Source organism: Semicossyphus pulcher, unplaced genomic scaffold, assembly GCF_022749685.1.
Source record: "Semicossyphus pulcher isolate SPU_LCO1_2020_fin unplaced genomic scaffold, fSemPul1.0.p SCAF_17, whole genome shotgun sequence".
Classification (NCBI taxonomy): Eukaryota; Metazoa; Chordata; class Actinopteri; order Labriformes; family Labridae; genus Semicossyphus; species Semicossyphus pulcher.
In genome coordinates, this window is record NW_027211681.1 from 12195658 (window position 1) to 12213217 (window position 17560).

Genomic DNA, 17560 nt, shown 5'->3' on the forward strand with positions numbered 1-17560 from the left:
GTGGTTATTAATTACTACTGGTATATAATTGTCTTGTTCTCCTCCCCCTCCTTATACCTCTCCTTGCCTGCTCTGTATTGTGATGGAAATAACGAGAACAACGTGCCTATTATCTACCACGTTATTCTTTTTATTTTAAGAAAATTGTATACCAAGTTAAACAGTGACCATAGATACAATAGACATATCAAAATCATACACTGACTTACAACTGAATTCAGATCTACGGTATTTTCGTTTTTATAATCCACATTGTCAAACATACAAAAAACAGCAGAAAACAATCAAAACAAGACTCGTTTTTTACTTTTTGTTGTGGCTCTAACATTTACAGCAGTTGCAACAGCACTTAAATGCAGCAATATCTTCTACTGCAGAGCCAAAATGAGTAGGTACGTTATTTTTGGTAGACAGGGCAGTATCTTTAAAAGGTATACAGTATATAGGGTATCAAAATATAACTCATTACTTTCACAACAAGAAAACAAGTACATATTTATGGGCCTTAATAGTGACAGCCTTCATGTAATGAGAATTTCGAATACAAGAAAAAAATATTACATTTGAGCCTGTTTTTTAAGTGATACATAAATAAACCGATTTTACTTGACTTGTAAACAACAAGTCAAGTAAAATCTCACCCGATTGCTTCCAATATGAGCATAAATTTGCATTCCACGTAATAAATATTTGGAATTTAAATAAAAATCAAAACAGCATAAAAAAAAAATGCATTTCCCTAGAGATTCAAAAGGCTGCTCTCGCATTTTGTTACTGAGAGAGAAAACTGTGAGAAAAGGAAATAGAGTTCTGGATGCCCCACACTTCCAGTGCCTGGATTTTGAAATGTCCCTTGCAGAGAGGGATGCTCTTGAATGTGTCACAAGGGTCTGAATATCCTCCCATTAGGTCCTCCTGTAGGCAGAGTGCATGGCCCCCATCACCACCTTGGAAAGGACACATAAATTAGCACTGCATACACACTATGAACGTTTCTGAAGTCTGTTCTTTTCGCCTAAAAATATGTTTAACAAACATACCAATGACAAGCTGGCTGTCGCTGCCAGCTATGAACATGGAGGCTTCCTGTTCCTTGTGTCTCTTTGGCTCTTTGGCGGTCATGGATTCCTCTGAGGGGGTAGTGAAGGGGATCGTCAGGTAACTGGGGTCCTGGGGCGTTCCAGCGGGACAGGTCAGAGTCATGGTGGAGGTGATGGGGCACCAGGCAGTATTTGGCACCTCAGATGAAGCACCACTGCTGGCTCTGCCCTGCTGAGGGGGCGCTCTCCTGGTCATGATGTTGACCACAGCCTGCTGGTAGAGCTCCATGCTGGGACGAAGCTGAAAGAGGAAGTACATTTATTGTTGAGACGCAATGTTACAACACACTTGAATATGACGTTATAGAGCTTGAATTGAAGAAAAAGGGGGGTATTTGTCTCACCGTAAAAACAAAACATTCCCCAGTTCCAAAATATGTAAGACCCCCAGAGTCGTGCTTTCTTCTTTCTATCATGTCTGTTGACAGGAAGGCACCGAAGACCTAAGAAATAAAGGATATTACCAAAGAAAATTGATTTCATACACTTACTATAAGCATTATTGGGATTAAGACGTCTTCTTTTTAAATCTAAGGATGAATTAATAAGAAAAATCACATGTAGCATTTGTCAGATGTATCCAAATATCCATTATATTACATAGCATTACCTCTTCATCCACAGTTTTGATGATCAAGACCGCTGGTTCGTGCCCCTCCACATGTGAATAGAATCTATGCAAGAGAAGAAATAACATTTTAGTTGGTTTTAGTTTCCCATAATCTGCTATTTAAAGAAGAAAAAATAGATCCATTAATTTGATTAACTTAATTATCCCCTTCTATATGGTAAATTGCTTTTTCTTTTTTACTGTGTCACAAAATTTTTCTACACAAACATCATACGTGACTGACCCCTGAACTGTTAGTCACTTGACTTTGACATTCGACGCAAATATGTTGACAGTGTAAACACACAGCCTCTTTCTGTTACGTAATTAGACCTGAGAAAGCTTTTCCCTGCTGGTACGCGGTGTTCAGCACTAACTGACCCACAATGCCCTGACCTCATTTAATAATGCACGTTATGAACAGATAATATTTAAAGATATAAAGGCTTTTATAAATGAAAGAAAAACTTCCATCCATAATTAATGCCTGTAAAGTCCTTCTTTTTATGTCTCCCAAATGGGAATAAAGGAGCAAATAAAGTAACTTACGAAGCCAGACTTCTTCCCTGTTCAGCTGTATTAAACAGTCTAATGGGACTGAACAGGGCAAAGCGCTCAGGTATCCAGGCCCACACGACTCTCATCTCCGTCCCCGTCACAACATTGGAGGTGATGTTGTCAAAGTCCACCGTCTCAACCGACTGCCTTTAGGAACATAACGACAGATAAGAATATAAAATAGAAACAAGATAAATATAAGCAGTTTTCCTGCGCTCCTATTGATTGTTCTGACTCACCTCTTCTGGTGTGTGCTGACTCCTTTTTGCATGAGGGAGTCCTTGTTGGCATTGAACAGGAGGTTGAGCTCTCTCCGCGTGGCCATCGGGATCATGAAGCCCCTTTCCAGAAGCTTCTCGGCCGTGCAGTGACGAGCAATGTTCTGTACAAATCTCTTCATATCTGTCCTGAAGTCCTCCACGTCTGCCACCCGAGACGACACGGATACTCTGTACAGGCCGAGCAAAGCCAGCGCCACCCTACAGAGAAGGATTGTGAAGTGATTTTACTGTGTTGTTTAACAGTTTTGTCATTAAAATTGTACTTTCAGATGTAAAAATTTGGTAAACAAACCTGTAGAGCACCTTGTAACCCTCCAGTAGGTAGACATCCAGCACTCTGATGGCGTACGTGAACGGCAGGTCAGCGAATATCCACATGATCCAATCAGAGTAGAACTCAAACAGGTTCTGGTGAGAGCTGGCAATCAGCTTACGGATGCCTCTGCAACACTTGTTGGCAAGGTCGCCAAAGGTCATACAGGAGGCGCGGTAGGTGAGGAAGGTCTGGTCGATGTAGCGCTTGTTGGGGTCGTTGTAGCAGATGAGTCGGGACACGCTGTGGAAACACTCGGCTTCGTCCTGGCTGAAGTGGAGGAGGAGGGAGACCAGCTCAGGCAGGATGGGGCAGAAGTTCATATCCGGGAAGTATTTGCCGAGGCAGAGGAGGATCTTTTTAACTGCGTTCAGGCCTGCTTTGTTGAGACAGTATCTGAATAGGAGAATATTGTCACATTTTAGGGAACATTATTTTAATATAAGACACCAATATGTCTAGTTTACATCTACAGATATCATCCTAATACAGTACCTGGGTATTTCTCCTGCCTCCATGTACTCTGGCACAGGATGGGTGCTGATTTTCTGCTCTCCAAAAAGCTTCTTGGACAATTCATAGTAGACCTCTCTGTCTGGAGTGACTGTCCCGCTGCAACATAACAGCAATACACATTCAGATGTTCACACTCAAGGTCATATCCATCCCTCCAAATTTATATATGCTTCTTCGTGAAATGTATTAAACCCAATTACATCGAATTGATGCTGTGGATGATGTGATAGTAAGCTTTGGCCCTGAGCGTATGAGGCATCTCCCAGAATCCTTCTCGGCCCATCGTTTTCAGCTGCTGGTGATCGCTCTTCAGGATCTGCTGGTATCTTTTAGCGGCCTCAGGATCGATCTTCTCCCAGTCCACAAACTGCCCGTACTTCATCCCCGAGTTGGGGCAAATTTCCCAGTTGTCCGACTCAGAGATGGTCATCATCGAGACAGGCTTCAGGTTGCCTTTACTGCCTGAGAATAATTAACACGCATAAACAATTTAGATTTTTTTAAAAATCACATTTTTGGGAGTCGATAAACATGCGATACAAAAAGTTATTTTCGTACAATTTAGTTCTCTTGATGGAGAATGCTTGTTTGGTTTAGACCTGGACTTCTTATTTTCCTTTTTGTTCACTTGATACTGGAGTAAGAAGTTTGCCTTCTGCTTCAGTGGACTGGAGGTAGAGTTTCCCATGTTGTGGTCCGAATTTTGTTCTGATGTCTCAATACTGTAAAAGGACCTGAGAAGCAAATTCATGCATCTTTTTAGTTAGTTTTTGTTGCTGGGTAGTCACTTTTCTGCCACAAAATTAAAACACAAACCCACATAACTTTAGGTAAACATGTATGTTGTCTCAACATTATTTGGATAAAAAAAAAAACAGCACAGGTCTTTAAATTGAAGGTAAAACATACCTGGAGCGAGGTCTTAGACAGGTTTCCTCTGTCTGCGTCGGCACGCCGTAGTTCTGACTGTCCTCTCGGCTGTAATAGGAGTGAGACCTCTGCCTGCTTCTGCCTCCTGCCATAGAGCCCAGGTCCTGGTCAGGGGACGTGTGCATTGAGATCGAATCCATGTTTCCGCAATAAGAGAAGTCAGGCGTTCTTGAAACTTCAATCATCTCAAGTCTCATTCTGCAACAAAATGCAAGTTGTCTGCAACGTGTTTCCCTATTTCTAGCTGCAGGTTCTCAGGACGAGGGCTTTATATAAGCCTGCAGGGTCTGTGCCCATGTGAAGTGCGCTATGGTGGTGTGGTTTGTTTATGGTTGTTTCAGCCAATGAGAGGGAAGAAAATCCACTGATTTACCTGTTTGAACTTTGGCAATTTACAGTGGCTTATTCTGAGAAGTAAGTGGTCACATACAAGAAACCAAAGGGCCATATCACATGAACAAAATACAGGCACTTATTAAAAACAACTTGATTTATAAAGTGTCAAATAACCCTATAAACTGCAAAGTACATAACTGTTATCTTAATGTTAAAAACATCAAATCACTTGATAGAGAATTAATTACCATTTCAATTAACAAATAATTTTTTTTTTTAAACAGGCATCTCTATTAAACAATTAATTTTTTTAAATAAGGTCATGAGAAAGAGGAGATGTTGGTCTTTCTCTGAAACGGCTTCATGCGTAGCATCAAAATGCCAAATGAGTCTATTCCGAGAAGTCTTCCAAAGGTTATTATTCCATACAACAGATATATGTTTTGATCCAAACACAGCTACTGTTTGGTTATGATACATGAAACGTCTACGAGTACTTATCTCATATGTGGGCTCCACATGGAATGCAGTCGAAAAACAAACTCTCTAGCCCCATGAGTGCAGAAGGCATGCTGTTGTTCCCAAGTGTCAATTTCCATGAAGGATGGGAACATAATGTTAAAAAATGTACTTCTGATTAAAATGTAAGAAATGAAAGAAGTTTAAACACATATAAAGTTCAGACTTAACACTGTTCCTAAAGTCTGTAAAGACTATAAAACAATCCCATAGTGTTTTACAGAACAGTCCAATTATCTGTAAAATCATTCATGTTTACATGAAACACACTTTTGGTCAACATAACTCAATATGTACTGTCAGACAAAAATGCACAGGCCTTTTACTTATTAAGGGAATACACACTCCCTTTACAGGCCTACACTTCCTGGCATTGCAAATTACTGCTTACCGTAAATTTTCCTTTCCTTTCTTTTTTTTTTTACCAAAATTTTTGCTGCATAGGTTAATCCAAGTAAACATACTATAATACAATTTTAATGATCCTGTCAAGGTGATAATTAGTTAGAGTACAGACAGAGTAACAATTAATCTCAAACGTTCTATGAGAAACATTTTCCTCCGTCTACAGCGCTGGAAAAAAAACGCGGCCATGTAGTCAATTGTTCCTCGCAGTGTGCCGTAGTGACGTCACACAAAAACAAGAAACAGTTTGCTGGTGATAATTGCCGGATGGTTCAAACTAAGTGGATTTTAACCAACTTTTATCACAATGTCTCAGGATCCCTGGTGAGTTATATATTCAAAGACTACAATTTATCGTCTCCACCGTGTTATTAACTTCAACAAATCTCGCTGCTAACCCTGATAAGTTAGCTAATCTTTCTGTTTCCTCCTAGCTACAGGGCTAACCGGCTATTACCTAGAAACATCTGGGAACATACGTGAATCAAATACACTAAGCCGCATTTTTAGTTGACCCTTGCAAAAACATACTTTATGTGTTAGTAAATGTAGTATGGCAGTCCTGGATTAGGTTTTAGACTTTATATTTCCAACTTGTTTAGCTTACTATTCAGACTGGAATCTTGTAACGCTAGCAGAATTGACAGGAAACAGGCAATGCTAAAAATGTCACATGATGATTGTTAAGCTAATATCCAAAACGACTTACATAAAGCCCTCTTGCTGTCTGAGCTCTGAGTATTACGAGTTAGTAAAAAAAAAAAAACTTGCTAGTATTTACTGCATTGTATTGTAAGGTATTCTTAAAATACAAAATTTGCACAAAATTGGGAGACACATAAGTGAACAAATTAAAAATCCACACACCATTGATTATCTTCTGCTGTGCTTCACACTACATTAATCACATAACAGAAGTCTCTCTATACTGCTAATTAGTTTATCTGATTCTGCACTTTGTCATCATTCAGTAAGGACATGTTAATAACCATGACAATTCTGTCCTTATCATTCATCTTTAGGTTACAGAATTATGATGCCACTTGCCGCTTGGCACAGGAAATAGCAGAAAACATCCATGAACGGAACAGGCAGCAGAGAACAGGGGGGAACCCCGCTAAGGTAAGGTGTTACAGTAACAGGGAAAGTGGCTATGCCTATACATTTCTCCTGAAGTAGTTTTCCCTTGATGTTTGTTTGTGCAAATTTCTTCTGTCTTTTGCAGATCAACATGACACTACGGGCATCGCTGCAGAAGCTCAAACAGAATATTGCCCAGCTTAAAGAAGGTGTATTGCGAGCATCATCATCTCGGCGCATGTATCCTTTCCTCTGAGAATGTTGTGCAGTGGAAGTCATGGGATGAAGATTACATTTTTGGCTTCACGGTTCCCTTTGTTTGCAGTAGCAGCTGTCGTCCTGTAGAGGGCATTAGAGTGTTATTAAAAGCCTTAAATGTTAACAAGGTTTCTGTGGGTTAATTAGAAACTCAACCTAAGAAAAGTGTTACTACATTCCTATTCCACTTTCAATGAAGGTGGTTAAAGTAATGTTGACCTTTGTATGACCTTGACTTGGCTTCATCAGCATGCAGTCAGAAGCTGATAGGAGGCAGAACCTCATTGACGACCTGCTAACCAGAGAGAAGCAGCTCAATGCCTCTTTCAAAGGAGACATCACAGAGCCCGAACCGTCCAGGTATTAAAGTCTGGCCTTATTATTTGAATACCAATATGAGAAAAGGTTAAGAAAGTCAGAGTTTGGAAATCTCATAAGGCAGCTTTTGCTTGTTTAAGGATCAAATGTTGACAATTAGATCATAAGATACAAAAGTTTTGATGGATCTTTACATATTTATAATCAATAGCTAGTAGTAGAGATGTTCTGATACCATTTTTTCCTGACCGATAGTCATTCCAATACCTGAATATCGGCTGATTCGATACCAGTGTGGACTATGATTGCTATCATGTCTACATTACCAGGCCCAAAGAATGTGTGACAGATATCTTTCTTTTGTTAAGTGGCATGACAGTCAGTTATAACTGAGAAAGAATATGAATCAATGAAGCTAGATTATGTAAGGAGAAACTGAAAAAGGGCACTGATTTGTAACATGAAGCTACTTAATTCAGTGTTTTTGGTAGTTTTGATTACCAGGTCAGTTTGATTAGGAGAGGAGGTGACCTCTGTGGAGAACAGCTGTTTGCACTGAAGCATCGCTGCAACATCAATCTTTAGCATGACAACCCTTTAATTTCTTAATTTTGATTTTTATGAAGGGCCGATACATTATTCCGCATTTTCTGATACTGATATCAGTACCACAACATCTCTAGCTGGAAGCATTGCTGCTTCTTAAAACAGTGAGTCCCTAAGTAGTTTTGAATAGTTCTTTCCCTAGAGAACTCAAACCAACCATCAGAACATGCCACATTTCATTTGCGATTCTCCTCAGTGAGATGTTTATTATAAAAAACTAAAGCTGGTTTCCCAATTAAAAATGATAGACCCTCATGCTGTTGTCTGTGTCCTTTGCCACAGGGGTCAGAGGGTCTGTTCTTTGCTTTGATGAAGCGTCAGCGGTCACTAACTTTCTGTGAAAGTCTTTGTACATCCGTTATGACCCATGTGCCGTGACCTCTCCCTGTGCTATCACTCTGGAGGAAGTCCGTCCGTCTGCCGTTCTGACAGGGCGCTTAACTTCATAGCTAATTCTTCTTCATTAGGAGGTTTGCCGGCTTTGCTCTGTTGATCACACATTTGGCACCTCCTGAAATGAACACAGGAAGGTGTGAGTTTACAGTGTCGAACTCTTCACTGAGCATTTCCTCTTGTACTTGTGGAGCTTATCAAAGAGATGGATACCAAAGCTTATATCCTCTTCATCATGTGATGTTCTATCAATGTGACAGCTTTGAAAACCTCAGGCAGCAGATAGTCCATTACTTTGCGTTATGTTTGACATACGCTGGCACAGGTGATATTTGTTTGGACAGGAAGAGGAAATTGGGATCATGTTGTTACTCTCTAAGGGCTCCCATGACTTTTTTTGTTGGCATCTCAGGCTCAGCACTTGACTCCTGTACAGTATAGTATGTCTATTTTGTAGCCATAGTAACCACACAAAACAGTTTCATCATATCGGTAGAATTAACAGACCCTCTTTCATTGACGCCTTGGTAGGAGGCCGCCTTTCACTGGTATCTTTCACAAGCTTTGGTTTGGGTTCTGATCTACTTAGCGGTGCTTTGCACAGGCTTTCATCTTTTTACAGACCACACACCCAATTACATAAAAGGGCCTGTAAAAAAAGCCCTAATGACATTTTCTAATAAATTAGCTCAGCAAACTGTAATCATGTGGTCGTAGGGTTTTCAGTTTGCTCAGTGAGACCTAACTTTTATGGTGATATGTGGTGGGTAATTTGGATTTGTGGGTAGGACCCATTCCCACTGTGTGGTCTCTGAGGGCAGAATGTGGGAGGGGGTGGATTGGCCATGCCTGGATAACCTAAGCCGCTCTTTTCCCCCCCCTTTTTTTGTGAGAACTTTGGGTAGAAGAAAAGGGATCGAGGTGACAGAGGGGACTTTAATCTATCCCTGAAACAATGCTTTTTAAGCATCTCCATTTCAGACCCAGCAAAAGAAGGACCTGGCGCCTACATTTGAAGGCTCAGTTCACCCCGCTGCCCCTCAGACCCACCTTTCCTCCTTTATTCACTAACCTCTCCTTTGTGTCTGATTGCACTGGAAATAGTTGTAATTAGTTAAATCTCGCCTGTCCGAGTCGTTCAGTCAGGACATGGGCGCTCAGGTCGCGATGGCGGCAGTCTAGTGCGAGAGATGTGCCTGACTGGTTTTGGCGCTCCCCACTGACTGGTTAATTGGATCTTCACACACCGGGCATCGGCACGGAGGAAGTGGAGGGCTGGCACACAGTCTCGGAGTAATCAAACATGTCAGAGAGATTAGAGCGAATGCCTCGTCTCACCTACTTCTCTGATGGTATCAGCCTCAGCCTGCCAGCATTGTGAGTGGTCTCACAATGCTTAACTTACCACTTCAAAAACAGCTTGAAGTAGTCATCACACTCAGATGCATGAGCTGGGCTGAGATTAAAGTAGTTTTATGTGTTTCTCATGCAAGAAAGAGATTAAGGCAAATAGCTATCACAATTTGAAAGCTCGGGTTTATTTTTCCTGTAAAATAAAGGTTTATTTTTCTTTAGCAACTGATAAGCAAACAGCAGACTCAGGTTTCCTCGGCTTGACCAGCAGACAACTTGCTCACTGCAGACATGTTCAAAACCAGCTTCACACAGAGAATCTTGACCCGTCACTGCAACACAGCCATGAGGGCTTCAGAGACACATCTTTAAGCTATTAGCGGAAGAATAGCTTTCAAACCACACGGCGGTGTTTAGCACAGTCGAGTTCAGTACAGTACAGAGAGCTCTCTGCTGGTCTCTCAGTTTGTCAGACCCAAACTTCCCCAGCAGCCCACAGTCCTGTGACCGATTAACACACACTGTTTACACACTGCACAAGCTGACCTGGTATTTTTCAGTCCTTGAAAAACCTTATAAAGACACAGTGAGTAAATAAACACTTTGTTTCTGTGATCCAAAGGGGTTTGTTCATATGAAGTGTGTAAAGCGTTGAAAGGGGAACATGCCGTGTACAGATGTGTTTGAGTAAAAGTGCTACAGATATTATAGTGCTCCTTTAACAGCCAGGAGTATTGATTGCGTTTACTTTTTTTTTCATTTATTAATGAAACAATTTGTGAAGTATGATTTGTTATTATGATTATCACAGGTCGACACTGATGGCTGAAGGAGGAAGTCGAGGGGCAGCAAACCCCTGGCTGATCAACGAGACAGACGAGACCAAAGGGCTGAGCTTTGGAGAGATCAAGCAGCAGCAACAAAGAATCATTGACGGTAAATTACACATAATTAAACAAGACCAGGTCGAAACCTAGTATGTGGCTGACCGCATCAGGTCAATGCGTGCTTTTGTGGGCAATGTGTTACAAGGACTGTCCTTATGAGACCAATGGCAACGTGTTTGAAAGCAGGTGCGCGCTGGGGACGTAGGTGAGGACAGTGGATGAGCAGCGGAGGAGCAGCCCCGCCTACTCCCCGAACGAAGTACCCAGAGCCGTATACTGGAGGTCCAATATGCTCCATGATCCGCCATTGCGATGTCGCAGCTCTTTCTCTCTACGGCTGTGAAAGTTCAGTCAGTCAGTCAGTCAGTCAGTCAGTCAGTCACTAATAGTGAAAAGTGGTTATATACAGCTTTTCTACCTTAGGGGGTAAAGCACAAAGCTGCTGCTGCCTAGTATAACACTGATGAGATTATTAGATACAGTAAATTCTCAAATAATAGCCGGCTCTCTATAAGTAGCCCGGGCCGTGGTCGGCAGGAACAAATAAAAGGCCTGCCCCAAACACAAATCAAATCAAATAATTTATAAATGTATTTTTGAATTATTTATGAGTGATGAATTGTATCATTCTTTTTATTTACAATTATGAGCCATTAGTCATACAATCATGTTACTTTTAACAAATCAACTCTTTGTTGTGGATCTAATTGTTAGATTGCTGGTGCAACCTAACCGGAGCGGTTAGCGATAAACATATTGATTTACTTCAATTAACGGGTCTTACCTTTTGCCAACATTTCAACATCATGACGCAGATTTGTAAAAAGTAAAAATGAAGCTTTGTCAGGTCTGTCCTCAAGAGGAGAAGAAAGCTACTTTTAAAATGCTCGTTTGTTGAACAGAGGTCGGATCGATCTGATGCATTCGAGGAAATCTGAACGCTGAACGCTCTCGTGACACAGCATCAAGGGAATTTATCTCAAATGGAATTTTAGATCTAACTTAGAGCTTTAACATCGATCCGAAAAGAATCAGGTACTATAGAACAGTGAGGCTTCACTGTTAATAACGGCCTGTCTCTAACATAAGCCTGCTTGATACAGTATAAAAGCCTGGTACCCTCTGCAGCTGAGGTAAAGAAAGGCCCTGCACACTATTTGAGAATTTACGGTACACTGCTTGTCTTCCTGGAGTTGCAGTACGTTCTGTTGCAAGGAAATTTACTTGTTTTCAAGTATGCTTCTGTTTTGAAATAATAAGAGTACAGATCGAGCATCCTTTGATAATCTGTGTAACTCATACTTGCCCCTATTATGTCTCTCTAACAAAGACAGTATCCCATCACATCTCTAAATGTGTATGAAAATAATACATTAAGCCCCTGACTGCTTTTTCCTGTTTCCCGACTGTCATGACATGAGCGCCCAGACGTTAATTCACCTGACTCCATGTGACACTTCAATTCTGTGTCTCCATTACGGCTCTGGCTATTGTCACGGATTCCTGCTTAGACAGTAAAAACCAAACCACATGGAGGTTTGCTAGTTCCCTGTGGGATTTCTGGTGGAGTTGGGTAATGGTGAGCGTCTGAACCTGCGGTCATAAAAACAATCCTGTGGTGTGTGAGTGTGTTTAAACCTACAGAGGCCAAATCTCCTCTCGTCTTTTCTCTTCTCTTCTTTACTCCTATTTTTAGCTTGACTGTTTTTTCAAACCTTGGCCTGCTGCAGTTAGAATAACAGGAGTGAGGCTGAGTGGGGTAAAGTGCTGAATAACTCACATGTGGCGCTGTGAGCTGAGCTGGACCCCAACGGCCTGTCATTCCTCTTTCCCTAAAAGTTGCCTCATTATAACACAAGTATAGTATACTGTAAGTTAACTAAGTAAAAGCTCAATTGTTTTTGTGTTATCCTGGTGCTGTCTTACAGTTTGCCTCTTTCTTCTGCCATGTTAAAGTTTATGTTCTCTCCTCTCCCCTTACAGCCCAGGATGCAGGCTTGGATGCACTGGCCGCCGTCATCAGCCGGCAGAAGATAATGGGCCAGGATATCGGCAACGAGCTGGACGAACAGAACGGTAAAGTTGAACTTCTGCATCTGTACATGTTCGTCAAAAGAAATTCCAGACGCATTACACACCGCGGCGTGACGGCAGACGGACATAGCTGTTCTGCTATGGAACGACTTGCCTCATGTCACTTGCTGGACAGTGATACTCCCTCACGTCACACACACTGACATAGTTTGTACCAACCACAACACACACGCCCTCACGCTACCATTGTCAGAGAAACTGACCTCACATTCAGGTCACGACGGCATCTACGACCTTCATGATGTGGGAAAAAAACAGTGTTTTGTGGTTTCTGGAATCAGATCTGCTCAGAGATAATGGTGCTTTTAGTTTTTTTCTGGATAAATGCCTCTCATCAGTGCATTAACAGCTTCCATCTCAGGTACAACACGCCACCCAGACCAGGGTGCATTGCACCAGACTTTTTAAGCTCAGACAGGCGGCACTTGAGACTCAAGACTTTGGGACGATCATCTGTCAACCGGTGAACAATTAGATCCTTTAATGCATCGCTCTCAAAAGACTACAGCAGTTAATAGGCCGAGGCCTGAAAGTGTTACCTTACAAAGTGGATGAACATGTGTATTACTATCCTTTTTTGAATTACATCATGACTGCTATCTCTCATGTTTACACTCACCATGTGCCCAGGACATGCATTAGTCTGTCAGCTCCTCAACAGAGATTCACAGTTCAGAGACTGCAGGTCGATATAAAGGTAGAGTGGATAATTTAGCACACAGCTACAGCAGGGGAGTTGTGAGGCTCAGTGGCACAATGGATAGGAGACTGGTGTCATTTTCACAGACACTTTAGTCGGAGAGGGTAGACTCTAGATCGACTCTAGATCTGGAGTGATGTGTCGGCTCGTTAAAGAGCAGCTCCAGTCATGTTTAAGGACATATAATATGCTCTGCTTGAAATAATAAATTGTGTCTGATATGTTTTTTCTGCAAAATACGTTTAACTACCTTGTAAAAATCCTCCCAGGGCATCTCCTCCTTCTCCCTCATTCAAAATTCCCCAATCTGCATAGTCACCGCCCACTATGCACATTTCCAACTGCTCCCTCTGTCGCAAAAACAAAACATGTCTCTGCCATCCTTTAGTGGCAACTTAGCTGCTTGAAATGTAGTAATTAGTAGTAACGTTAACGTCAGTAGTCAGTAGTGAGTTTGCAGTAATTACGATGACGGTTACAGTTGGCTCGTGCATAGTCAAAGTGGTTGCCATTGGTTACACATAATGATATGCATAGCGTCACCCCATCCATTAACAGGATTGGCTCCTTATGTTTGTGACGTCTCAAACCTGCCAATCTGAAAACGTGTTGTTCAGCCTGTCCTTGGTACACTGCAGTTTAAAAGCAGACAGGCCCAGCCATGGAGATGACTGCTGATGATGTCTTGAAGCACATGGGAAACACAACATGGAGATGTTTACAAGGTTTTATTTTCTTGGGATCATAGAAGGAGGAAATCCCAAACAAGCTGGTAATCTGAAGTTGTCTCGCACACCTACAGCACACACAGATACGGTCTGTTTCTTCCCTGATGACCGGCTTCCAGTTAGAAAAGAAGGCGTTGCACCGTCCTGTAATATCCTGTCTGAGCAGTCGTACCCAAACAGAAGTTGTATAACCGAGTGATCTCGATCTGGAAACAAACCACCATCCCTTTCTGCTGGGAAGGAATACCAGATGTTCGGTGACACCGATGGGAAAAGGGAAGGAAATGAGAAATGATTGTTGTAGCCTGCTTTCTTGTTATAGAACTAAAGCTGGATCGCTGCTTTATTACGGCGAAGGGTGTATTTTTCTCCTAGTTCTTTCACCTTGATGTCATTGTTTCCCATATTATGAACCTGGATTGATAATGGGAGGGATGTTACAGAGCATTACACCACTTTCACTGCAAGAAGGCAAACTCTTTTGGCCTTGTCACGATTCTTCTGTTTTAAAACGCTGCCTGCTTGTTGTTTATTACAAAAGACATCATTGTGCATACAGTGTAACCGGTCTCAGTGGTCATGCAGACCTTTGATAAAGTGTAGAAATAGAATTTCCACATGGATCTCCCGCCGCAATTTATGGTCGAGCTGAGCTTCATACGGCCTGCTGACACCAGGCAATGATTCACAGGGCCTACGGGGCTCAGGCCTTCCACAGCTTTCCTATACCTACCTGTGTTTCTTTCCTTTGTGGGACCCCGGCTGTTCGTCCGTCTCTCATCACACTCCCTGTTCTCTTTTTCCTCTTTTCAACAGTCCTTTATTTTATAACCTACTTCTTCCATCTCTCTGTGTCTCGCCTGTATCCTCTCATGAGTAATGGGAGATTCCTCAGTTCTTTGTGTCTGACAGGGTGGAGAATGGGGATCCATCATACATGCAGATGTAGATTCTTACATTTAAAAGCTGTTGACCCAGTGATGCTAGTTTTCTCAGCCTGATTTGGGGATTCTGTGGAGTAATACTTCAATTTAATAAAGGAAATCGCTCAAAAATATGTCAAACTTTTTTTGTAGAAATGTAGTTCGTTAAGTGTGTTAAACGTCTGATAGAAAACTACAGACCTTAAAAGATGTGTTTAATCTGACATGTTTTCAGTCTGTTGAAAAGGCAAACCAAGTGTTACCTACTTTGAAAAGACACATAACACAATGGCACCTGTCAGTGGGTGGGACATGTTAGGCAGCAAGTGAACATTTTGTCCTCGAAGTTGATGTGTTGGAAGCAGGAAAATGGGCAAGTGTGAGGATGTGAGCGACTTTGACAAGGACCAAATTATGATGGCTCAACGCCTGGGTCAGAGCATCTCCAAAACTGCAGATGTGTGTGCACCGTGCTACAATGAGCACGTGAGCATCAGGCCTGGGCTAATGATTCATGTTTTCTTATACATCATGTGGATAGCCGAGTGCATGTGCATCGCTTATCTGGGGAAGAAGTTGGAAAACAAGTTGGCAGAGGTAGTGTGATGTTTTGGACAATGTTCTGTTGGGAAACCTTGGGTCCTGCCATTCATGTGGATGTTACTTAGACACATACCACCCACCTAAACATTGTTGCAGACCAAGTACACCCCTTCATGAAAATGGTATTCCCTAATGGCCTCTTTCAGCAGGATAATGCGCCCTGCCACTCTGCAAACATGGTTCAGGGATGGTTTGAGGAACACGACAACGAGTTCAAGGTTTTGAGCATCTGTGGGATGTGCTGGATAAACAAGTCTGAATCACAGAGGCCTCACCTCGCAACTTACAGGACTTAAAGGATCTGCTGCTAACATCTCAGATACCAGATACCTCAGCACACCTTCAGAGGTCTGGTGGAGTCCATGCCCTTGATGGGTCAGGCCTGTTTTGGCAGCAAAAGGGGGACCTACACAGTATTAGGCAGGTGTTAATAATGTTATGGCTGATCTGTGTATATGTGAAATGGCAAATGGACTGCACTTATATCGCACTTTTCTCGTCTACTGATCACTCTTATTGCTTTTACACAACATGTCACATTCACCCTTTCACACACACATTCATACGCTCGTGAAAGAGGCTGCTACGCAAGTGCCAAGCTGCTCATCAGGATCTTACTTATGACATTCACACACATGGTTATGCTACGGTCTATGCCTTCGGGAGTATCTTGCCCAAGGACACTACGAAATGTATACTACAGGAGCTGGGGATCGAACCATCAACCTTCCAATTGAAAGACAACCCACCCTTTCACTGAGCCACAGCAACCAAATAAAAAAATATCTTTTTCCTTAGACTTGCACTTGGAGTCACTTGGAGTATTACATCAGCCAGCTTTGAAGGTGCTGCATTTCCTCCTGGTATTAAATGTTAAAACTGAGAATGTAAAAAGTAATGGGATAGTTTAATGTTTTCTGTGAGAGAAATGGATTTAAATTGGAAAGCAGGGGAACGAGCAGGCTCCTTGTTGATCTCGACAGTTGGCGCGAAACCTTGGCGTCCGTCTGTCTTTCTGTCTTGTAGGGTTCCTTTTCCCCCTGATCGCTGTACTGGAGCGGTGTTTTCCTATAAATAGATTAAGCTCTTTGTAGTTGGGCTGCTCCAGTCTAGCTCATGACCCAAGTGCAGTGAAGGTTGCAGTCATTTCCTTTCAGGGAAACAATTCCGGCTGAGGTCAGCAAAGAAGACGACCCTGTCCAGAGGTTTAAAGATGAACCCAAGGCCCCCCCTTTACGTCCCCCTGAGACTTAAGTGAATCAGAACAGACTGAAATGTAGAAAAGAGTAAGCAGACAGATTTCCTCAATTCCCGTCTATGCTTTATGGCTCATAACTTTAATCCATTGCATGCTGAACACTTTCCCATCTAACTTGCCAGTCATAACAGAAAGAGAAATTCAATCATTATTTTTAGTAGGTTAAAATGAGTTAAATGATGTGCTGTCATCGCGTGTTTTCATATTTCTTACATGACGTCAGCAAAGATCGGTATATATTTTCATTTCCAGACTAAATGTTGCAGAAAATAGCCCGGCACATACCGACCGGAATGGCTTGCACCAGCACAGCGGTAGCCTCCCGTCCCAACGAGAAACATCAACATTAATTTCACTTTGTTAGTGTTGATATTTCTGAGTGTGTGGCCTGGAACAATGACATCAGGCCAAGTCAATGTCATATGACAGTGACAGACAGTGGCTAGGTCGTTAATATAGGTCGTTAAGAAAAGAGCGTGAAAGACTGAGACTGTCTCATTTCAGATTTTAAGGGCCCTTTTCTGCATTAAATTATAGATGTGATGGTGGAGTTTATGTATTTAACTGTTAAAGCTCCAGTCTAGGGTTAGTGTGACTGAACACCATGTGATGTAGGCAGACATAGAGGCACAATGACACGAGCAAACACAGGGCGGGTGTATTTTCACGTGTATCTGTGCTTACAGATTTAGATCAATCATCAAATAATTAAGCTACTCATACTGAAATGAATGAATGAGTTCACCATTTTCCACCATCTGAATAAGCATGTTAGAAGTTCAACAGGAGTT

The 17560-nt window shown here is 42.0% G+C and overlaps 2 protein-coding genes across 2 annotated transcripts in view; one reads left to right on the forward strand and one right to left on the reverse strand.

Moving 5' to 3' along the window:
- Positions 1-120: 120 nt before the first annotated feature.
- LOC138594850 (TBC1 domain family member 24-like) lies at positions 121-4536 on the reverse strand. Its single transcript, XM_069666110.1, has 11 exons — positions 4288-4536; positions 3937-4112; positions 3579-3840; positions 3358-3474; positions 2842-3258; positions 2508-2747; positions 2260-2415; positions 1711-1774; positions 1445-1543; positions 1041-1341; positions 121-947 (listed from the first exon to the last, which is right to left on the reverse strand). Exons 1-11 carry the CDS (start codon positions 4503-4505, stop codon positions 772-774), a joined length of 2226 nt encoding a protein of 741 aa, XP_069522211.1. The 5' UTR covers positions 4506-4536; the 3' UTR covers positions 121-771.
- A 1258-nt stretch (positions 4537-5794) lies between these two features.
- The window catches only part of stx8 (syntaxin 8), a 44528-nt gene continuing 32762 nt past the window's right edge, over positions 5795-17560 (forward strand). Inside the window, exons 1-6 of the mRNA XM_069666469.1 lie at positions 5795-5892; positions 6591-6690; positions 6794-6888; positions 7156-7266; positions 10388-10512; positions 12447-12539. Coding sequence (XP_069522570.1) covers positions 5876-5892; positions 6591-6690; positions 6794-6888; positions 7156-7266; positions 10388-10512; positions 12447-12539 — 541 coding nt within the window. The 5' untranslated portion in view covers positions 5795-5875. The remainder of the gene's footprint in view (positions 5893-6590; positions 6691-6793; positions 6889-7155; positions 7267-10387; positions 10513-12446; positions 12540-17560) is intronic.

Coding starts and splice junctions, on each gene's coding strand:
- LOC138594850 (XM_069666110.1), bottom strand. CDS start 4,505: ATGAGACTTGAGATGATTGAAGTTTCAAGAACGCCTGACTTCTCTTAT. Junction 3,475..3,578: donor ATCCACAGCATCAATTCGAT/GTAATTGGGTTT, acceptor GTTATGTTGCAG/CGGGACAGTCACTCCAGACA. Junction 1,544..1,710: donor TCAAAACTGTGGATGAAGAG/GTAATGCTATGT, acceptor TTTATTTCTTAG/GTCTTCGGTGCCTTCCTGTC.